Here is a 23,808-nt window from a genome sequence, read left to right as displayed (position 1 = left end):
GAGGCCTTGTTGAGAATTTCAATCCATTGGATTTTATTTTAAAAATTTGAAGAACAATGAAAGGACATTTTTGACTGAAAACAATAGTTTTTAGAAATTAAAAAAAAAAAGTATTAGTCATGTGACATTACATGTGAATGAATTATAACAATATTCTAATAATAGGGGAGAATTTTGTCAATTATTAAAAAAATCAGAATATTTTAAGGGATTTTTTAAACAATATATTAAAGACATGACTTTATAGTAAGTGTTAATTGGTCTCTACATTCTCTCCAATTATATTATATTTGGAGTTAGGGATGAATCCGGATTTCCTGAACTAATCAATCACTAATTCTGTGTTTGGTTTAAAAGAAACACATGCAGGAAAAATGTGAACAAAATCTAGAAATTAATTCTAAAGAAGTCGTGATTGCAATTGCACACTTCAATTAACATAATTCACTTGATTTTTATAGAAACGTTAATGCGGACGCGGTTAATTATTTCAGTGTACCGTAGGATACAGCAACTGATTGGCCCACACCATCATGAGTTTATGACCAATAAGATCTCTTCCATTGTCCCATTACATGTACAGTAGTTCGCGTTATATTCCTCTAAGGGGAACAGACCATATTTCACCAATCACAATGTGCCACATCATCGTGGTGTGTCCTTATTTGTTCGTAGAAATGTAGATAATTCGAACTAGTATGTAGCGATCTATCTGGTTGAATTTGTATTGTGGATCCACCATCGTCGATCCATTAGATACAAGTATAACATCAGCAAAGCGTCCAAGGTCCCACCCACCACGCACTTTGACCTTTGACTTCAGATGTATAAAATCAATCCTCCCACATTTTTATTTTATCTATATATTTTTTTACAGGGTAAATAAAATGGTCTGTGATTTCCAGCAACAGAATGAAGAACTACTAAAAAGTCCTTCCAACTGAGCCAGGGGTCCTCTCTCTCTCTCTCTCTCCATTGTTGAAGGGTTCCTCCCGCGAAATCCACCACAAACGAACGGCTTCGCTGATTTGATTATGTCAGGCTTTGATCTCTAGAGAGTACGAGAAGGAAAGACAACGACAAGACTCCGTTCTCGAAGTTCCTTCGGCGATGGGCAACGACTCATCCAAAGAAGAGTTGGTCCAGTTGCTCAAGAGATTCGGCGCCTATCTCACCGTCAAGATGTCCAATCTCTTCTCGATCTCCTTCGACAATCTGGTTCTTATATTTCTCTCTTTGGTTTCTTCTCAGTTAGGAATTATCATACTCGGTTTGGGGATCTATTAGATTCTTCTACATGCCACCTCTCTGTCCTTTAATTTGCTTCGGCTGATGAGATAAAAATTCTGTATTGATTTTAAATTCTACTTTTATGATAAATTTTAAGATTGATTCGTCTTTCAGAACAATTGATTGAATATTTTTTAGACCGATTCCGAGTTTTGATGGAAAAGAGTAGGAATCTTAGTATGATACATCAGAAAATATGTAATAATAAAATGAGTTGCATGAGAGCTTTCGGTCGCTTACAATTAGTAGGATTTTCGGCTGCTGATGTTTGTTTCTAATAAAAGTAAAGGTTTACCACCGTGATCACCCTAAGTAAAAGATGCGAAGTCCTTCTTTCTTGAGCACTTGCCTGGATGCTTATTCCTAATTAAAAAAAAAAAACTGTGTACACTATGGGGTTTTCACTTTCCTTTCCCCCATAATCCATGAAGTTACCATCTGATAATAGTGTTTCCTGAGGTTATAGCATTGAGAGCTATGTTACTAATCTGATAGTGCTGTTAAGAAATGTGGCAAACACCTTTTGCAAAGCCATACCATATGCAAGTATGTAACTGCATTACTTATTGGAGTTTCTTGCTGCTTTGATTTCAAAATTAGAATTCTCGTTCTCTTGGGGCTCTTGCTGGGCTTGCTATTGCAATAGTATTTACCTGGAGATTGTTCAGAACTCCACCCAGGCATCAAAGAAGACAACCTAAGCGGCTGGCTCCTACACCTAGTACTTCGGGTGTGAATACTCATTCAGATGGAGCTCCAGTTTCTCCCGGAATTTGTTCTTCAGAGGATTCAAGAGCTCAGAATGTGATTGATGAGTTCTTTCAACCAGTAAAGGTATTAAATGATTCCTTTTATGCTTGAATAAGTGTTTTGTTAATAGAGATTGAAGTTTGATGTCTTTTGTTCTCTGTTTTTCAGCCAACGCTAGGACAAATAGTAAGGCAAAAGTTGAGTGAGGGAAGGAAGGTATTTGGTCTATCTCCTCTACCTGCACAAACTGCATTTTCATGCATTAGATAGTTAACTTTGTTGGTATTTGGTTTAGTTGTTGATGTTGGGATGGATTGGGAAGGTATTAACTGTCAATTTAATACATCAGAAAATGTATTGGTTTAATTGTTGATGTTGGTATTTGGTTTAGTTGTGGGGTCCTATTCAGCTTACTGCAATACGTTGATCTATCTATATCTATTTGAATTATCGAAAAAAATGGTGATCTATCTGAGATATGAGATCTACTGTAAATTGTAAAATATATTGGTTGGCTAAAGGTTCCTGCTCCTTCTTTGTTAGAAGAATTTATAATTTTCACACCCTTTCATTTGGTCTTTGTAGGTGACATGTCGGTTGCTTGGTGTAATTCTTGAGGAGAGTAGTCCAGAGGAGCTCCAGGTAAGTGATATCCTTTTCTGTACGTTTACATAAAAAAAAAAAAAGAAAGAACACATAATGACGAACATTGTTTAATTTGTTGTTGTGCAGAAACAAGCAACAGTGAGATCTTCTGTTCTGGAAGTACTATTAGAGATCACAAAATTCTGTGATATTTATCTCATGGAAAGAATATTGGATGATGAAAGTGGGGTGTGTCCACATGCTTTTTCTTATGTCTTCTTGATATTTTAAACAGTGATTATTTCATTTTCATAAAGAAAAATGAAAGCAGAGAAGTTGCCTACTTATGCATGATGTGTACAAGTGAAACTTGAGTGGTAAAGCAGCATGCTCCTTTTGCATGCTTTTAGCTCCTTTGTGAACCTCAGTGTTCTTTATTTTTTTAATTATTACAAGGTAATTCTATTTAGAGGAGTTTGAAAGTTCTGAACAATAAGTCAATAATGTGAGCGGTTAAACAAAAACAGTTATGCCATTTTGTGAAATGGAAAACCTGACTCAAAATTGTTAAGACTTACATGTCAATTAAATTGTTTCTTTTAAGATTTTCTTCCATGTCCACTGCATGCATCCTTTCAAGAATACCTCACTTTTACATGTGGACCAATCTTGGGTGCAATAGCAACATGTAATCAATTCTGTCCATGTAGTTTTTAATTTAAGTTACTTTCACTTTAAGGGTTTTATTATGTAGATGCTTCCTTGTCAAAAGGCTTGGACAATTATGGCTGTCTATTAGTTGATTTAGCCCTATCCTTTAAAGCTTATTTCCAATCTTGAAAGAGAACTATGGTTTCCATACAATTTATAATGCCAGGTCATCTATTTTTGGGTCTATATCTTAAAGTCCTCTCATTTAAGGAATTGCATCCTTGCAATTTTGGTGCGGGGACCAATATCATTTTTGTAACTAATGATGGTTAAATGGGTGTTTATCTCGTAAATGTTGCACCATAGATGTCATATAATTTTTTTGTATAGGGGGTTCATAACTGACTCCTGCTTTCCTTATTATATTAATGAAAGGCATTCTCACATACCTGTAAAAAAATCATATTTTACAGTCTTATAAAGAATTTATGCATTATGCTGCTAATTTGCACTTATTTTGTTTAACTTAACTACCTTGTCATTTACAAGAGGCAAAAACATTTTGCAGGAAAAGGTTCTTTTAGCCTTAGAAAATGCTGGAGTTTTCACTTCTGGTGGTTTAATCAAAGATAAGGTAATTATCATTGTTGACTTAAAAAGAATTAACAGAAAACATACAAACTACTTTATGTGATCTTGATTATGCTAATATTCTTCTGATGGGATTATGTGATACCACTCTATTTGCTACTGTAAGATTGCTCGTGCAACCTTTTTTTCTTGTGTAAATTTCCTATGCTGCATAAAAGATTGTATCGGTTTTATAGTTTCTACATTCTAGACTCTTCCCTTGCCCTTTTTTCTCTCTTCTGTTTGTGTATTTAGGATCTTTATCAAGTCTTAAAACTATTAGAATTCTTAGATTTTCTTAGCACTCTGCTTTCACTGCTTCACTTTCCAATTAGCAACTTATTTATGCTTCAGGTATCATTTGAGTGACCTAGAAGGAAGTTTCTTTGACATGGATATGATTGTTTTACTGATAAGAAGTGCTTTTAAGTGCTCGCCGACCCGTTTTGTTGAATGAGGTGACTTGAAAATTGTGATTTGAGTATTTAATAGGAAAGAGTTTGGATGCAGTGATGCACCAAAAGCCAAAAGGCCAGGGGGACAGAAACCCTTGTAAAGATGGTATATGGATAAGAATAATTGCAAATTGGATCCTTATCTATGTCATTGTTACCAGGGTTGGTAAAAAATGTTGCAGTACTTTTTTATTGCGGGTTAAGATTTCCTAACTAGTATTATCCAAATACTAACCAGTACTGAGGTGAAGCATTACTGAAGCAAGTAAATATGTCCTGTGAGGTACTAAAGTCCCATTGTAATTATGGAGGTTGTCAAGGGGCCATGGATTGGTGTGATGGTAAAATCTCAGGCTTGAATCTGAGAGCGTCCACTTTGTGCCAAAAAGTGCCAAAGAGTAAGCCTATATCCAGTCGACCCCTCCTACATATAACTGGGGCCAACATTGGATCCCAAGCTTTTGTCTATTTTAACAAGGATACTGGGAGAACTTTCATCAATCACCCCCCCCCCCCATAGTGATACCATTTGATTGGTTGCAAGTTTTATAGACATCATTCCTTTTTGGTATCATAGTCAAGCTCAATAAAAACCAAGCTTGAAGTCTATTCAATCCATTATTTATGAGTCTTTGTTAATTTTGTGAGATGTGTTTTGCTTTACCAACAGCTATATGTTTATACATTAAGTTAACCAGCCTGTGATAGGAAACTGAAGTTGAGATATGGTTGCTATGGTATTATCTGTCGCAATATGATATTCTTTTCTGAACATTGTTTTACATCTTTTTCAACAAAAAGGACAAAACAAAATGAAATGTTTTCTTGCCAATTTGTAGCCCATTTGTAATTCCTCGTGTAAATGTGCCTGCAGGTTCTCTTCTGTAGCACAGAGAATGGACGATCATCTTTTGTTCGGCAACTTGAACCAGATTGGCATATTGATACAAATCCTGAGATCATCTTCCAGTTGGCAGTACATTCCTATTACCCATCTCTCATTTCTTTAACTGTGGTTTAACCACCATTTTGTCTATGAAGTTCTAGTTGCACATGATACAACCTTTTTTTTTTTTTGATAGCATAATCTTCTAGAATGCACTATCTAAGTTTTCCTTTTATTTGTTCAGAGGTTCATCAAATTTCAGCTTCACATCTCTCCTAACAGATCTGAATGTACTGCTTCTAATGTGTTCTGTTCACCAACCTTGGAGCAGTTTTTTGGATTTCCAGATAGAAATTAATTCACCAGTAAGTATGCTGCTCAAGCTATCCATCGGGAAAAAAAACGACGAAAAGAAAAAAAAGATTGTATGATGTTGAAGCTTGTAAGAGATGCACACAAGTTATATGCTTGCTCTGATGCTGTGTTAGCATAATAGCCCTTAGACGATGACAATTGAAGTCTCTGGTCTATGTTGCATGGATCAAATTGCAATGATTATTGCAAATTGGTCTACTATCCATGGTGTTAATAGATGGTGCAAATTGCAATGACTATTGACTAGATCCAACAATGAAGGCCTGTAGATTACTGTAGTCTCTGGTCTATGCTGACATTGTACTTCACGCTTTCCAGTTTTAGTTTATAATGCCATTTTGCCCTTTTGCTCCATTTAGGGGTTGGGTGATTGGGTCTACACCTATACTTGGATACTGGTACAGGTGTTAGAATCTGACATGGGTATGAAGTGTTGGATTTGGCAAGCCTAAAATTTTAAGGACTGGGCTGTTATGTGCTAGTGTTAGATAGCATGTCTTTTATGTAATAAATAATAAGATAGTTGTTGAAAAAGAAAAAAAATAAATGAAGATGTACAAATCAGCAAACAACACTGCAAATAAAGGTTGATGAAGTATTACAAACTTACCATTCATGTCCAAATTCTACCCTAGTTTGAGGTTCTTTATTCACATATACAGATGAAACAAAATAGTCCCCACGTGTTATGTGGTTGTTAATGCCCACAGCTGTGCAGCAAGGATACGACAACCATTCTGAACCGAAGTGTCCATGTAACATGGTTCCAAGCCTAGACTTGTACCTTTTGCAGTGACAATTTTAGCTTGTATTGCCATTTTTAACCTTTTGTTATGCTTTGGAATTTAACCAGCTGCCTCCTATGCGCAACATGATATGGCGAGGAACAGAGGATTACCCATTTGATCTTGCCTGTTGCTCAAGATAGTTAAAGAATTCAAGCCATTGCTCAAGCCATGTTGACTGGTCGTCATTTGTCAAGTGATGGAACCACAAGCTGATTCCCGTTATTTTCTGGGAGGAGGATGTGGTTTTCCTTGTTGAAAATTTTGTGCATTAGATTGCTTATCTGAACTCGGAAGAGTTATCCATGAAAATTTCTGAACTAGTTAATAACTTTTCTATGCAGTATTTGTTACTCGAGTATGCAATTATGGTGACTTGAGCTCATTTGGTATCCATATTTCTTACGGTAGTCTTGTGCAAGAAACATTGGTGGAAGTTTCATTTCCTTTATCATGTCACGTACCGAGTGAACTAGGATACCGCAAGTCATATGTATGGTTCTCGGTCAAGTCAACTTCACAACTTTCTTGAATTGATCAAATCCGTCTTGACTATAAATTGACTGCCAAGTGCCAACCTAGCACTAATAAAGTGTAATTATTCCCAAATTCTCAATGCTTCGCTCTTGATTGGAATCGTTGCCCAGCAGCACAACAGCACCAAGTGATCGTAGCTTTCCTGTCTGAATTTAGCTCAGAACACTAAATCGAGCATAAAACATTTGTTTGGGGCGATGCATTAGGCCTTAATCCGGCCTCAGGAGTAAACTAGTAAAATAGATGACAGTATGGTAAAGCTTCATAATGTGCGAGCGCGTCAATGACCGAGTTTGACAAAATTATAGTTTGCAATAGAAGCTTTGTTGTGAAATACAGCCAATCAATAGGACAATATTAAAGTTTAGTTTTGGCAGGTCTAAGTTTTTCCCTTTGTTAATAGTGCGTGTGCCTACGAGATGGGAAACCGAGTGAAACCCAGATCTTACATTGAGGCTATGCTTGGTTTGAAGGAAAATGTAGGGAAAGGAAGGGAAACATAGGGAAACATTTACAACCCTTGTATTGGTTTCCCTGTCTTTCCCTTCCTTTCCATACCTTTTCTTTCAAACCAAACATAGCCTGAAGATGAGTTTTGGAGCACTTGAGTTGCAATTTTTGACTGTGCAGCCTCCATGTTCATCAGCAAGAATGCAATATCTTTAAATTGATTGCTACCCTCCGGAGTCCGGAGGCCTGAGTTCTCCGTAGGGCATCTCTACCTTTTCATCTTTTCCTGGTAGCTCGGGTCCAGCGTCCCATTGGACTGCTTTCGCATTCTCTTGCATTCACATCAAACTTATGAGCAGGAATCAATGGAAAATAAAATCAATTAATAACAAAATTGCTATTAAGACTTCTAGTGGATGAAGTTGCTAAAACAAAGTACTCTAGAGATGTGTTGGAACTGCGTATTTCTCTTTCCCTCTCTATCTCCCGTCGCAACTAATGTGAATTGTGGTCAACTGCTGATAAAAAGAGAACAAATACGCCATGAAGGAAACGGCTACAGACCTTCACAAATCAAGCCTTTTGTTACGCCTGGGCACATTCCATAAAATGATGATAGAGCAATCTTCCTGTTGAGGAATATATGATTTAGGCTGGTGATTAGTCTCCTTCCCCAGTGCACTTGGGGCACCTGCACTTGAAACCATAATCTGCAAGTAGTGCTTGTCTCTCTTCAAATGGAAGATCCTCATCAATGTACGAAATAGTGATCTGAAAATTTGAGTATCATTAATTAATGTTACTTTGCTGTTTTAAATCATAAATCTCAAAAAATAAAGGTTCTTTCAATAAGCAGGACCAAAAAAGGCTTTTGTTTTGTAATTTCTGTTTAGTGGTGTTAAAGGATGCAAAATGCTGAGACGAATAGTAATACCTCGTCTCCCTTAGAAATGGACTGGAGTGCAATTATAATGGCTTGGCCATCTCTATCCTGCAATTAAATTTAGATAAAATGGTTTCAGATTCACCTGTCACAAAGTGGCGGAAACTACAAATTGGAGCATAATACAAAATATCAATGGCATGCAATACTCAAATCAAGGCATCTGCTACTGATAAGTTATCGCTTGTATAATTAGTGAGGTTACCACTCGAATCCATATGGATTATATGATTGACAAGGTTATTGCATTACAAACTTTGAAAGTCTATTGATCTCATAAAGAATTTAGAATGCCATTGCCTACTTAAAAGAGAAAAAAAAAGAATCTTCTTGTAACTGCAACCTTGAAAGATAAATTACCTCCTCTCTTTTGAATGCTTTGGCATTAGGATGGCAGGAATGGTTCATACAACTTTGCATGGGAAAGAATGCTGTGCCTGACACCCCCAAACAGAAGGACAATGACAGGAAGAAATTAACACGCCATTATGTTTACATCTACATAAAAGTATCAGAGAAATGAAGAGATAGAAGCATATATAGTGCAGTTCTATATCCAATGAAATTTGCTTAACTTTCAAAAGAAAATGTGTACAAAATGTAATACGATGATTACTTAAATTCATAAGATTAACCATGTCATGTACCATGAATAATATTTGCCACATATTATTGCATGACCAAAGGGAATAGGCATTAGTTCAAAAAATCAGATGCTTATCTTTCACCTTAAAGAATTTGCAACAATATAAAATAGGCATTTTTATTACATACAACATTTTACATGATATGCCACAGCAAAAATATTTCGGATAGCTGATCCTTCATGAAACAAATAAAAGTATGTATTAGAATTTAGAATCTACCCTTATCATGTCAGAGAAAAAGCTTGAATCAATTTTAAAAACACAGGAAGTTTAGTGGCAATTATAATGTTACTTTTGTGACAATGCAATTCTGTCAGCATCAACTACCTTGACAACAAACTGAATAATCATCACCAAGTGCATCTAGAATCTGCCTTGTAATTTTCTCAGCTTCTTCCTGTGGTACATACTTTTTGTTGTATATCAGGAAAACTAGCAGGAAAAAGGAGATCAAGAGTATATTTTATTACAATGAAAATGGAATACAATTTTTCTGACCTTCTCCGGATATGGAAGATCATCAATATACAAGAAATAGTCCTCCACTGGTGATGCTACAACTAAATCACTACAGAAATAACAAGTGTTATTAAACAAGTTACAAATTTGACATTTTTAGAAGTGCCATTGTTCTTAAAGTCCTATTTATCAAAAAAAAAAAAATCTCAAAGCCCTGGAGAATATCTAAACTTACAGATTATTTAACTCGAACATTCCAATAATATGCCCATAGATTTCAAGTGAAAACACTCAGCTAAGTCAAGGATATCAATTTAAGAATCCTATTTAAAACATAGAGATGCATAATTACCATTGAAATAACCACCCAATTTGAAAATGGTTTCTTCACTTCAAAGGATACAGGGTGCACATTCTTTGTCGAAGATTGATTCCTTTAGGAGCTGCAATGACTGGAAAGTTCAAAGCAACTCTTTAGGACAAAGAGACCAAAACAAGAAATTGTATCATTATTCCAAATCTTTATAAGACAAACATATAAGCAGACGTTCCCACCTAATATGAGTAAAATTAATTATGTTATTGAGAATGAGGGAATATTGGCGATTAACAAGCTTTGAATCAAACTGGATATTAACATGAAAATTGTGGAGGTACTCAAATGGATAAGTGGTTATACAAGAGGCTTTGGGACAAAATGTTAAAAGTCCATGGTAATTCCATATATCTCATAAAGAACTAACTTTAAAAGCAACTTGCTGACTGCAATAAAACTCAAAATATTACAAGGATGTAGTGTCATTACTGGGCTGGAAGAAATGAGACTAGGACAATAGTCAAATATGACTGTCTGTTTGGAACCTAACTAACCATAGTAGACAACAAAGAACAGATATCTTTTGGTCTAGTGCAACAAAAAACATTGATTAGACATAAAAGTTTTGTTTGCAGCTTGCTGGATCTAAGAGGATGAGGTGAAGAAGAAATAAGACAGGTACTGGGGGTAATGAGAAAAGATTAAGTTCACCATGAATGCTAGTTCCCTTATTTGCATTCTAAATGAAGCCTCATCAGAGTAATCAACATCATCTGGCAAAGCAATACAGTCCCACCACCTACATAAAAGCCAGAAACATTGAGTAAATGTCTTAACATATTATTGTGGGTACGAAAGACTTTTGTGCACAAACCAGAAGAGAGAAGACCATAAAACTGAAACTAGGAAAAGAAAATACAAAAGTACGGCACTAGCATTAATATGGTTTGAGAAAAAACAAAAAATATTTTTGAAGTGAATGACAGCTACCTTTTGTTAATTGGAAGTTTGTGAGAAAATTTTTCTTTCCCCTGTTATCTGACGTTAATTGAGCCATTCCTTGAGAAGAAGGAATATGTTTGTATCAAATAGTCTATTTGGCTTCCAATACCGAAAAAATTTAGAAAACAAAAAAAAAGCATTGACTACCGTTAAAATGGTTTGGAAATATCAATGGTAATATTGCTATTCACTATAAGTGGGTTGTACAAGGTTCTTATTGTGGATACTTTTGTGCTTTGAAAGGTGAAAGGTGTGAAGCTAGGCATTAAGACTGGATGCATATCTAACCTTTACCATTTTCTTGCTTCAAAAAATGAATACATTTTTATAACTGATAAAAAAATATCATATATTTTATAGGAAGAATTGCTTGTTCATTTTGGTCCATACCATTTGACCACAGTACTTAATTGGTTGGGGGATTACCCAGTACCTTCCTTCTCAAATACACTGATCCATCCTGTGTTTGGTTGTGAGGAAATCAAAACCAAGAACAGAATCTAAACCAAAAGGGACTTTTTGTAATTTCTAATTTGGTTGATAAGGGAATAAAAAAATGAAAAAGAACTGAACTGAACTGAACAAAGTGTTGGAATCACATGGAGCTTAATTTATTAAAGGTCTTGGTTAAAAGTTGCTTAGATCCAGTAACTGTTAATTTCTAATTTGGTTGATAAAAGAATAAAAAATGAAAAAGAACTGAACTCAACTGAACAAAGCCTTGGAATCGCATGAAGCTTAATTTATTAAAGGTCTTGGTTAAAAGTTGACTAGATCCAGGATATTTGTTGAACTAAGCGGTTATGTAGTGGAGGATAGTGTATTTCTCCCTCAATTGGAGACTTTGCAAAGAGTGGAACAACCAAGTGCTAGAGTGCAAATACAGATGTCTGAAGGTAGTAGAAGCTAGGATGAAATTCTACCGTCTATTGTTGCATAGTGTTGAAAGAAAAATGATTTAAATCCTTATTCAGTGATTTTCTCTTGGGATTGAATTGTTTTTGGTAGTCCCTTCTCTTGAGAAATCATGCAGCCCCCATAATCTGTATCTTCTACTCTTCTCCTTGCCATATACATTACAGTTCTAGGTGTTTCCATTCAATGAGTATTATCACATTGCAGGTAAATGAGCTTACCTCCTCTTGTATCCCATTGATATCGGCCTCCAAGCCTCCAAAAGCATTGAAAAACTAGAATCCTCCAATGTGTTTGGATTAGTGCACTGTTCTTTGCCTTCAAGCTTAGCTGCTTTCAACTTCTTGTATTTTAAAATTGTGAATGAAATTGCCTGAAAAATGGAAATCCAAGCATATCTGATTATCAAGGTTGATGCATAGATTTGCTTTAAGCTTCTTTTCAGACCTGTACATGATTAAGGAAAGAACACTTCATTTTCTAAACCTTTAAATATTATTTACACAGATCCTCTACTCAGATATACCTTAAGTCTATCCTGCTTTTAGCTTCTATCCAATGTTTTTAGCTTCTAAGTTTTTACTTTTAAGTAATTCCCTGATTTCTTTAGATTTTCCAAATATCTCAGTGAAATTAGTGAAATGTTCCCAAAATAAAGGCATCATTTGATATTAAAGTTGAAAACCATGGCTGGAAAAGAACTTCACTATTTGCGTCAGACGTGCATATGCATTTATACTTCTAATCATTAACAGTTTGTAGCAAAAGGAAAAATGCAATGCAGGGAGATGCATGGCAGGCATGAAAAGCAAGAATACAGAGGGTGAAAAATCAGGTAACGATATAAGGTATTCCTTTTTTAGATAAAAAGGTAACTTTCATTCACTCAAACAAATAGATAGGGCAAAACAGGAGACCGGATCTGCTCCTCACACCTGAGGCGCCTCACATGCACATCCTATCATGCATTGGGAATATCTCCCATACTTATTAGTTATTATTCACAAGAGATGTTCCAAATGCACAGTGATGTGCCAGTGAGGCGCCCATATGTGAGGAGCAGATCCCGTCACGTAAAACAGACCAAAAGATCAGCTGACTGATTTAATTACCTAGGTATCCATCTATAACTGCAACAAAGAGAAGAAGACATCTCATGAACTTTATGAAAAAAATGCACAAGCCTCCACAAGGACCTGAACCATGAATTTAGCCCAGCTAATTGCATTCCTGGAGTCTCCCTCCCACAATAGAATAAGCCTGAATAGATCAAGTGATTCACAGGCCAGTGAAGAGGGCATGGATCTATCACCTCTGATTCTGAAGCATCATAAGCTGATATAGGGCCACCAAAACCACTGCATAATGCCTTCAGAATTCAAGATAACTCCCCCAATGCCAGAAGCCACAAGAAGGTCATTACAACCCATAAACTCATGGTTGTCAAGGCGTCACCTAGGTGCCCGCCTAGGCACCCTTGGCTGGGCGCCTCGCCCAAACACCTTGACTTTTAGCAATTAGGCACCCTTCTAGGCAACAAAAATGACAAGGTGAGCGCCTTTTATAATATCATGTATATTGCTTCTTATTAATGTATGTGTTAAAAGCTTTATTATATGCTATATATATATATATATATACAGTTATACCTTGTTTTAATGTTTTACTATTGAAATTTAAAAGATCAAAGGGTTTTGAGGAGAGAAAAAGAAAGAGAGAAAAAAAAGAAAGAGGAAAGAAAGAATAGAATTATAAAGAAGTTATTTTTTTTCTATTCTCTCTCTCTCTAATTAAATAAAACATAAACTCCATCCTTGTTTTTTCTATTTTACTTTCCATCTTGAATATTTATCTTATAAAGTTAATTGATATGAAATTGCTCTTTTAGATATTTATTATAGTAGTATTATTTTTTAAAATAATAAAATTAATATATATGTAAAAGATTTTTATCTTTTAGATGTGATGATTGGCCACATTTTTAGAGGAAATTTAATGTTCTTACTAAAGAGAATTGCTGTTTTTTCAATTAATATACATGCTGAATGGTATATAAAACTAGGGAACTAGCCAAAAGTAAGTCTTTTATATTATAAAATTTGTATCACCTAGGCGACTAGGCATCCTAGTGTTTTGAAAACTATGATATAACTACCATCAAACTGGAGAACAAATCTACTTTCTGGTCTCAGAGGAAAACCAGAGAATGATATATCAAACTGGAGAATGATATAGGGTATTCCAATCACCAACTGTTGCCAAAATTCTGTTAATTTTTGCCTGCTAATGAGTTTAATAGGAAGTACATATTAAGTAATGTAAAATTCAAGAATCTTATTCAAGATACTGCCAACTTTGAGGCAGAACCATGCACTTTCACATCATCCAGCCCTAATGAGTTGCCTCCACAATAAAGACACATGCAGACAGGCCTTCCAGAAGAACCGGATTCTATTTCAAGAGCTATTATCTGCAACAGAGACACTCTTACCTGACCACAGTTGCAATTAATAGTACTGTTCTCCCTTGAAAGGGGTAGATTACCAAGTGTGCAACAGTAGAGTTCAAACTGAGAATTTCTCCAGGCACTTCTCTCATCTTGTAAAAAGCCTAAATTGTCTCATCACAAATGTTATGATTTTTAGTTAACAGGCTTGGCTACTTGAGACAATAAATCTCCTCATGTATGGTAATCAATACCCATGAAATCATTTGCCACCTGAATCCCTGATATTGACTAGTCATAAAGCACCAACTCTTGCTTTGTGAACTGGTAAGATATGTTACTATTTTTTTTGGACCAATAACTCGTAGATTTTATTAAAATTAGAGAGAAAAAACACAGGTACAAGAAAAGGGAGATAAACTCTCTTATCTCACCTAACCAAAACAACAAGACAAGAAAACAATTACAAGATAGCCCAGAGCAAAGAGTCCCTAGATGCCCCTTGTTTAGCTAACCCATCAGAAAAGGAGTTAGCATTTCTTTTAACCCAACTCATCTTCACCTCAATTTCTTGGTTAACCAATTAAATTTCCTCTTCTCATTGTTGTAGTTCCAAAAATTAGCAGTATCATTTCTCAGCCAATCCACTACCAGTTTAGAATTGCCTTCTATGACCAATTTGGTGATATTCAGTTCAATTGCCCTTTAAGTTCCTTCGATAACAGCTGAAATCTCAGCTTTAAGAGAATCACCCAATCCAATTGGCCCTGAAAAGAGAGCAATTATCACTTCCTCCTCATTTCTTAAGACACCCCCAATACTTGATGGGCCCAGATTACCCATGCTGCTTCCATCAAAATTAAGTTTGATAAAACCACTAGGAGGAGTCCAAGAGGGTAAGGATGTGTCTTTAACCGGAGATGAACTTGCAATTTCCTTCCAATTTCTGAACAAATCATCTGCTGGAAAGTCTTAAAAAGAGCCAAAAACTTCAGCCAATGTACTGCTCTGATCTGAATCAGCTCCAGAATTTCTGGCAGTCTTCTTTCCCTATCTGAGAAAATTCTCCCGTTTCTTTTTTCCCAAATAGTCCAGCAAACAGCAGCCCTAAGACATCTCCACATAACTCTTCCTCTTTTTTTCAACTAGCTAAAAAAGGATGGAGCAAAAAGTCTTTGTACATCTAGTGGAGGAGACCATTTGCATCCAAACAAAGATGAACACCAGTCCCAAATGTGATTAGTAACAGAGAAGGAAATCAGTAAATGACAACCAGTCTCACGGTCTGACCTTCAGTCTTACATAGAACACACCAGTGGGGAGATCAACAATTCGTAGGCCTCTTTCTCTGAAGAAGATCACAAGTGTTGACTCTTTCCAGGATTGCTTCCCAACAGAAACTCCAAACCTTTGGAGGAATCGGTTTGCACTAGACTTCCTTTACCCGAAAATGCTGCCCTAACTGACCCAATGGATGAACTAGAGCTTTGAAGTAAGAAACACAAGAAAAAACTCCAGAGGCTAATAAAGTCCAGACCCTTCTATCTGATTTAGAGGGATGTAAGAAAATACCTTCTAGAATATTAAAAAGAGACAAAGTACTATTCAGTTCTAACTCCCTAACTGTTCTTCTAAAACCCAAGTTCCACCCAAACCCTGAGGAAGCTTGTGATGGCACCAAGAAACTGGATATAGGCTTATTTTTCAGATTAGACATAAGATTGAGGCATGTGGCAAGGTGATAGGATCTTCTTATGCATTAGGCATAAGGTTCAAAGGTATGAGCCTTAAGCCTCACGAGATCTTGTTCTTTCAAGAGAAAAAGAATGAATTAAAGTACAAAGCCTACAAAGCACAAAAGGACTACAATTTTATATAAGAACGTACATATAAACAATGAATCAAAGTACCCAGAGCTTTCTTGCAAATACTTCTAGACTACTTATGTAAATAGAAACCTCAAATGGGTGTTGAAAGCAAAAAAGCCCTAATAATTATAAAAATTACAAGCACACATCTGGAAAACTTAAAACTTGTTTTAACAATAAAAGAAAAGCTTAAATTTTGTCTTTGACTTAGTCCTGTGATCAGAACTTATGATGTGAGGCCTGTCTTTTATACTTTTAAGTCTGAAGCTCGAGGTCAAGCCTCAGGATGTTTTCCTTAAGCCTCACCAAACAGCAAGTCACAGGGCACAAGCCTCGCATACCTTTAAAGTACTGGCTAAGAGTTAATACCAAAGCTACATGAATTGAAAATCTCATCAACAGCATGAGTTTGCCCCCCACTGAACTTGGGTGAAACTTGAAACCCTCATACATGGTGCAATATTCCCAAATTGAGCTTTGGCCATGTCTGTGCTTAGCCCCCTGAATTCCTGATAACACAGTAGAGTGTTGGAATGGCTTTTCTACAGTAATACAATCATCTAATTTACTGTTTTTTTATGAGTACCATCTAATTTACTGTTGGTGATAAAAAAATTCCAAACTGAGCAGCAATTGGATTAAACTAACAACATGCATATGTCCACCAGTGCATTTAATTATTACTAAGCTGTCTGATTCATTGCCAGTTTTAACTTAGGTAAGCTTATTCGCATGGAAAAGTATAAGACCCAGTAAAGTAAAATTAGAAAGATGAGTTGTATTTATGTTGGATATATTGCATATACAGTACTTGGTGACAGAAGAAAACACTATAACATTAAAGAAAAATTAACCATTCATCCATGACATGTATAACCAAGCATACCTTAGCAGCAGGGATGAAGATGTCATTTGTTTCTGACAAAGAAAAAAATAACATAATCTTTATCAGAAGGAAAACAGAAAACAAACCAGAAAATGATTGTGGCTTGAAAAAATTGCAGTACAGAAAATACCATCCTAATTATACAACTAGATGGGCCAGTTGCATCTATGACAAAAGATTAGAACCTTACCATTGGCATGTTGTATAAATTTTACAAGTGCCTCCCTGCAAGAAGATCCTGACCTCTCCCCAGTACATAGTAAGGAATGAAACAATTCCCAATCAACCTTGGCACATGATTCACTATAAAAATTTGCAAGTTAATGTCATCAAAAAGACCTTCCACTGTACAGACTTCAAGCTTATAGAAAAAAAATGGAATATTAGTACCAATACTGGAAACAACAACTAAGCCAAAATGCCATTCTATAGATGTTTTCATGTAATCACCAGCATGAGTATCAACTCCTAGATTCTTTCCCTATCTATGGGACTTGCTTTCACATGGGGCATGTGACACAGCTTCAAATCACAGTGAGTGGAACACTGGTCCTTCTTCGCATTCTTTGCAACCCATTCACAATTTAATAATTCATACTATCATCTAGAAGCAATGGCATACTATATGATATTATAGCCACAATACATAGGTGTGCAACTTGGGCCAGATTAGCCCAAATCCAACCTGAGAAAGTCAGATCGGATTGGGTTGGATTAAGGGTTAGGTTAGGATGAAGGTTGGAAATCATAACTTCAGGTTGGGTTAGGGTTGAGGCCTCAGGCAACCCAACCCAACCCAAACTCAACTTGTCTATTCATATTTGTATATATAAGAATTACAATATATATATATATATATATAATGTGCATCAACATCAACAATTTTCAGTTTAAAACAAGTACAATACCATAAAACACTATAACTTTGCCATACACACCAATGCTAAAGATAGTTAACCCTTATAAGCTAATCCCGAATATAAGAAGCAAGAACCTTTTTAAGCAAAAAGAAGTGAAGATGTTGAGCCAACCTGAGCCCAACCCAAATTAGGGTTGAGAGTTCCACAACTCGAATTGAGTCAGGGTTGACCCCAACCCAACTTACACCCTTTAACCACACAGAATTTAATTTGCAATATTCTCTTTGTTGAGCCTGTTTATTGGTGTTCTTGCAAACAAAATTTTATAATGAAAGTAAAAAGTGATGCACTTGTTTCTAGTAGTAACATATTGTAATATACTAATGATAAGTTGCTTATGAACAATAGCACAATTCAGAGAGAAAGATTTCCATGTTTGCATGGAAGAAATTAGGTTTACTAACCTGCAGTAGTATGCCTCTCCACATCCACCAGGACATGACACAACTGTAGGCAAAGAGAACTGCTTTGAGTAAGGCAAAACCAAGTTACCATTCATTAGTGATTGTATAACTTCTTTAGGAAGAGGAATTTTATCATTTTGACTACTAGAAGTGCATGCCACTAAGTCATCATTGTCTGTCATAAAATCTTCATTTGATGAATCATCTGCACAACATTGTTTTGAAGGCTGTGAATATGTCTCCAGGACGCATTCCTTGCTTGAAGATATACCCAGATCTTGTAAATAGAGTTTCCTCCCAATTTGTAGTTCTATTGAACCAATAAAACGGAAGCAATAGCTACAAACTAAACAATCAACCTACAATATCCAAAAGAAAATAGTATTTAATCCCCAAAAAGAGTTATAATTCTTAAATACAAAAGGCATAGCTCAAATAAATTAGTAAATCAGACCTTATTAGAACTATGTTGAGAACCGACAAGCATTTGATCCTTCAAAACAAGCTCCCCTTCTCTAAATTCTATGTCTGCATAAACACCTGCAGCTCACCAGTTGAAGAATGAAGAACATATTATGAAATGCAGATTAAGAACCATAGGTAACCAGACCTGTACATTATTGACAATGGGTTACTAATATTCCAATCCATTCCTTTTTTTTTTTTCATTTATAGCATACACTTCATGTAAAGAATGCCTAACCTCTTTTTCTCCCTAATATAACACTAAAACGTTGACGACCAGTCTGTACCCAACAAACTTAGCACAAACCTAAGCAACTAATCAAGTCAAATATCATCAAGTTGACGAAAGATCTGCACTTCATCTGTCTGAAATCCACTACTCTTCCCGTATAATGATTGTATGCTTATTAAGGAGAGTGTTCAAATCAACAATATGCGTTTCCTTATCAGAAATCCAAAGTCCAAAGGGATTTATTATAATCACCTCCTTGAACATCCACTTATCTTGTGCCAGATAAGAAAAGGAGAGAAGATACTGGGAGAAAGAAATGATAACGAATGGAGAAGAAAAATACCCTTTCCGAAGTCTCCATTCTGTTTAATTGTAAGACCACGGCATTGCCTTGTTGCTATAAGCTGGGCGAAATATTCCTAAAAGAAGGAGGATATAACAATTAAACCAACTTCAAATGGATACTGCATAAATAAAAACAAAATAGGAGAAAAAAGTTGCATTTTGATCAAGTACAGTTGAGCTCATCAGTTTCATTTCCATTCGTAGTTCAGAAAGGTTCAAAAGAAACAACCTGAGTTGCTAGGATTCATGGGAATGAAACAAAACCATGTATTATATGATAATTCTTATGATTAGTTGATAGAAATAAAAGAAAGAAGTGGAGAATAAACATGAAGAAGAAGAAGAAGGAGAAGAAGATGATGAGGAAGAAGAAGAAGAAGAAGAAGAAGAAACATGCTTGAACTTGCTGAGGAGATGGAGGTTTAAGAAGAGCTTCGATTTTATCTGAGAACTCGATGTCGAGACTACAGATGCTATTCTTCGTCATTGAAGAACACAACCCAGTTCTCTAAACGCCCTCCTGGTCCCGGTCCTGTACGATGGACGGAGCACTCTCCCCTTTCTCGGCCTTCACTTGCGGTTGCAGAATCGGGGGAGATTTCTACCTTTTCTAGGGGATGTTTGTAACCTTGGCCGTTTTTCAAAAAACGGTGCCACGTCGGATCCACGTAAACATTTCAACAAGCGCCCATATATACGAATGTTTGATTCAGGTGTTTATTGAAAAATTTGGTATTTCATGTATGAGTGAACCTTTTATCCCAAAGTTTGACTGATGTGGTGCTTATCTGTCGGTACATATATGAAAATTGGTAATAAAAATCATCTTACCATATAACATAATATTGCTCAGTATTTTTTTATAAAAAACGGGTCTTGAAAATATGCACATTTTTTCTTAAAAATCAGTTCATAAAAGCAACTACACTTTCAAACACCATCCTTGTAAGAGCATTTGCTGTCAATAGTCAATACGAGTTAATCATGGCCAGGCCAGACTTTGAGAGTCCTGCTCCTAACACAGCGCACCTCACACCGATCTGATAGCGTGTTCTCGAGAACATCTCTCATACTTCTATGTATTATTCATGGGAGATGTTCGGGTGAGATGTGACTGTGGGGTCGGCGTGAGTGGCGCTTTACGAGGAGAGATCCCAATTATACGATAAATATAGTGTTGGGGCGAGCTGGCTCTGAAGTATTGGGCTAGACCCAGCCTGAAAATTTATGAGCCTAATGCGGATAAAACCTAATACTCGCATGTAGCTTAATGGAATTTAAATGCATATATGTGGAAGGTGGAGAGAGATAATTTTAAGAAAAAAACGTTACGAGTCAAGCCAAATTTTGGTCGGGTTAATAAAGGCTAAACCCAATAACCGTGAATATTCAGACACAGATCAACCCTAAAATAACTGAAAATTCAAAAAATAAAGAAAAAACCTGAAATTCCGAAACTAAAGAAGTTAACCTGAAGATTTCAAACTTACAAGAAAAACTTGGAAGTTCAAGATTCAAAAAGTAAAAGATTAAAGAATGAAAACTTCAACATTACAGTTCAGTTCTAATAGATACAAATAGATATACAACAATAGATAACTAGATCTCCCAAACGCATATGTAAATATTCCAACAGAAATTAAAGAAAATCAAAATGACTTTATATTCAAATACATTCCATCATTTATAAATCTATTCTTCCTCTAACACTAATAGACTTGAAGCTTCCAATGATGGTTCTCTATGCACATTTGGCTTAGAAAATTGCATCTCTAATTCTGTTATTTGTATCATTAATATAAAATATTAAAACATTAATCATGTAAACAATATAATGGGTACTTACACAATGTATATGTCATCATTTAAAGAAATTTATAAAGTTTGAAACAAATGAAAATTAAAACTTATTTGACCATGACGTGAAGATGAGGAGACTGGTATGTGGTAACTTTTCTCCATGGTGTCTTCATGGTGAGAGAGGGAGAGGGGAGACAATGGAGAGAAAATTTTCAGTTGCTTTGTTAAATTCGATTTAGTATATGTTTAGCATCGATGCTGCTGATGTGTGGGTTGGAAGCACTATTTTTGAGAAAATAGTGTCTATTTTTTGTTTGGAATTGTTGCTACTAGGTAGGATGTTTCTTGAAGCAACAACAACTTTTTCTGTTTGGTACCAATGCTTTAGGAAACGTTTTCAATACTAGTACCCATTATCCAGTGCCACATCACTGCCACCTCACATCCCTATTGGCAGCAATGAGCTGCAGCTCCAGGAAACGCCAAATTCGGCATTGCTCCAAGGCATGCTTTCCAATTTCCAAGGCGTGGCTTGAAGCACTGTCTTTTATAGAAAAACGGTTCCAAACAAACACCCGTTTCTGACGTGCTGATGTGGCGTCATTTTTTAGAGCAATGGCAACGATGCCAAACAAATGCTTAGAATATTAGTGATTTAGGGGGATAGGGGGCCCTACCCATATTTCTTCAAGTGGGTTAGGTTGGGTTCACGGGATGGATTGACTTATCAGATATTGTTATTGGGAGTGAGATACTATCGGAGATGTTTCAAGAAGAAAATTTAGATAATTGAGAGTTTGAGATGGCATTGTAGGGGGGGATTCGAGCCGAGCCAAGCCGAATATTTGGTTATTTAATCTTAGCTCGCTCATAAATTATCATGCTCGATCTCGAGCTCGATTCGAATTAGAGACTTGAGCTCGAGATCGACTTGAGCCAAAAGCTTAGAAGTTCGATCTCGGCTACCTTTGATTGTAGGCCTCCTTATCTACAAAGTGTCAAGCTGAGGTCTCCTTAGCAGTTGAAGTGTTGAGGCAAGGTCTCCCTCAGTTGCCAAGGTGCAGAGCTGAGGTCTCCTTCAATTGTTGAGGTGTCGATCCAAGGTCTCCCTCAATTACCAAGGTGTCAAGCTGAGGTCTCTCTCAGTTGTCAATGTGTCGAGCCAAGGTCTCCCTCAGTAGCTGAGGTGACACCCTATGTACATATATACTCAATTAGGCTTGTGAACCTCACGAGCCGAGCTTTATTATTCTTGAGCTTGGCTTGATTAGCAAATGAGTCTATATATTAGACTCAAGTTCGGCTCAAAGCTTGGTTTAGGCCGAGCCGAGCCGAGCTTGAACAACTTGGTTCATGGTCACCCCTTCTAAAGTAAATAAAGATTAGGATAAAATATAAAACCTCCCTTAGGTTATCTAACAATCTTATAAACCTCCCCTATGTTTTGATTTTAATAAAACATTCCCTAACGTTTTGAAAAAAAACATACAAATACCCCCTTTTGTTGGTTTCTCAAATGAAGATATTAAAATTACCATAATACCCTTCTTATAGAAAAATTCTATGTAATGGGCACTAGTTTAAAAATTTATGAACTTTTTGGTGTCTCTTGGGTTTTCTTCGAAGTTTGTCCCAATTCCTGAAAAATAAAAAATAAAAGGCAAATTTCTTAAACTACCCCTAAGGTTTAGGAAATTAACTAACTATACCCCTATTGTTTCAGTATTGTCTTAAAGTACCCCTACTGTATCTAACAATTATTGCACAACTCCCTTCCCATTAAGTCCGTCTAGGGATGACAATTTTTCCCATCCCCGATGGGTACCCGGGCTCCCTGACCCGGTGGAGTCGGGTATGGGGAATGCAATCCCCGCCCTGCCCCGGCCCCGGTTAATAGATACATATATATATATATATATATATATATATATATATATATATATATTATTTATATAATATTATTATATCATAATTACACAAATAACAAAAACTCAAAAAGAGTAAAAGACAAAAACTTAAAACTCTTAACTCTCGAGAATCTCTTGACTCTCTTCTACTACCTAAACTAATTAACTCAACAAACAAAGAAGAAAAAATAGAGAAAAGAACTTGCGATGGCGACGCCTGTAACTCAAAACCCTACCCTTATTCTTCCGTTCTTCGTCTATCGTCTTTAATAATTAGTAGTGGCCGTCAGTACTCTCTCTCTCTCTCTCTCTCAACTCAGTGCTCACAAGTCCGATTTCTAATTTTTGAAATCTCAAACATATGTGAGTTATGGATCTGAAACTTTGCAACTCGCAAGTCACAAGTTTGAAGTCTCTCTCTCAAACAATCAGGGATCCAGGTCTCCGATAGGGAACTCATCCCCGGTGGAATGGGATGGATGAGCATTTCTTTCCCTAATGAGCATCGGGGATGGGGATGGGGAATGCAATCCTTGCCTCGAACTGACCCCGTTGCCATTCCTATCTCTATCACATGCCATTTACACATGACTTTACGTGTTTGATTTAATTTTAAATTATACCCAAAATACCCTTTTTGGTGAATATCCGTCTTCTCTACTCAAATCCGCAACGACTAACCTTCCATCCTCTCTTTCTCTTTCTCTCCTTCCCTATTCTCCCAACGATATGGAAACACTCGTCTAGTTCCACTCTCAGACCGATGCACACAGCAACCTCCGAGCTAACTGGACCACCTGTGACATGGCAACGCCTATATTCACAAAACTCAGGACACTGAGACCAGGAACGGGATGGT

At 36.3% G+C, this 23,808-nt stretch overlaps 2 protein-coding genes across 4 annotated transcripts; one reads left to right on the top strand and one right to left on the bottom strand.

Annotated features, from left to right (window-relative positions):
• The first annotated feature begins 862 nt into the window (after positions 1–862).
• LOC104585695 (ubiquitin-conjugating enzyme E2 enzyme activator PEX22-like) lies at positions 863–6,773 on the top strand. Of its 2 annotated transcripts, none has more exons than XM_010242658.3 (9): positions 863–1,218; positions 1,891–2,124; positions 2,209–2,256; positions 2,626–2,682; positions 2,773–2,874; positions 3,845–3,910; positions 5,236–5,337; positions 5,492–5,612; positions 6,476–6,773. In XM_010242658.3, exons 1-8 carry the CDS (start codon positions 1,111–1,113, stop codon positions 5,603–5,605), a joined length of 831 nt encoding a protein of 276 aa, XP_010240960.1. In that variant the 5' UTR covers positions 863–1,110; the 3' UTR covers positions 5,606–5,612; positions 6,476–6,773. The 2 variants fall into 2 exon arrangements, with proteins under 2 accessions (XP_010240960.1, XP_010240961.1); XM_010242659.3 differs by having other exon boundaries at positions 892–1,218; positions 2,773–2,784.
• A 987-nt stretch (positions 6,774–7,760) lies between these two features.
• Positions 7,761–19,841, bottom strand: ATXR2 (histone-lysine N-methyltransferase ATXR2). 2 transcript variants are annotated; one of them, XM_010242660.3, is made up of 15 exons: positions 19,640–19,841; positions 19,241–19,316; positions 18,655–18,740; positions 18,201–18,559; positions 17,067–17,179; positions 16,877–16,908; positions 11,898–12,049; positions 10,471–10,558; positions 9,847–9,895; positions 9,679–9,733; positions 9,483–9,552; positions 9,312–9,381; positions 8,698–8,774; positions 8,329–8,385; positions 7,761–8,165 (listed from the first exon to the last, which is right to left on the bottom strand). In XM_010242660.3, exons 1-15 carry the CDS (start codon positions 19,727–19,729, stop codon positions 8,055–8,057), a joined length of 1,485 nt encoding a protein of 494 aa, XP_010240962.1. In that variant the 5' UTR covers positions 19,730–19,841; the 3' UTR covers positions 7,761–8,054. The 2 variants fall into 2 exon arrangements, with proteins under 2 accessions (XP_010240962.1, XP_019056093.1); XM_019200548.2 differs by lacking the exon at positions 19,640–19,841 and adding an exon at positions 19,472–19,531.
• Between the last annotated feature and the right edge of the window lie 3,967 nt (positions 19,842–23,808).

The sequence above is a fragment of the Nelumbo nucifera genome, chromosome 1 (genome assembly GCF_055504915.1).
Source record: "Nelumbo nucifera cultivar China Antique chromosome 1, China Antique-T2T, whole genome shotgun sequence".
NCBI lineage: Eukaryota > Viridiplantae > Streptophyta > Magnoliopsida > Proteales > Nelumbonaceae > Nelumbo > Nelumbo nucifera.
Note: the sequence above shows the minus strand (reverse complement) of the source record. Positions and strands in the feature narration are given on the sequence as shown.

Coding starts and splice junctions, on each gene's coding strand:
- LOC104585695 (XM_010242658.3), top strand. CDS start 1,111: ATGGGCAACGACTCATCCAAAGAAGAGTTGGTCCAGTTGCTCAAGAGA. Junction 2,125..2,208: donor AGTTCTTTCAACCAGTAAAG/GTATTAAATGAT, acceptor TCTGTTTTTCAG/CCAACGCTAGGACAAATAGT. Junction 2,257..2,625: donor AGTTGAGTGAGGGAAGGAAG/GTATTTGGTCTA, acceptor TGGTCTTTGTAG/GTGACATGTCGGTTGCTTGG.
- ATXR2 (XM_010242660.3), bottom strand. CDS start 19,729: ATGACGAAGAATAGCATCTGTAGTCTCGACATCGAGTTCTCAGATAAA. Junction 18,741..19,240: donor GAATGGAGACTTCGGAAAGG/GTATTTTTCTTC, acceptor GGTGAGCTGCAG/GTGTTTATGCAGACATAGAA. Junction 17,180..18,200: donor GGAGAGGCATACTACTGCAG/GTTAGTAAACCT, acceptor AAATTTTTATAG/TGAATCATGTGCCAAGGTTG.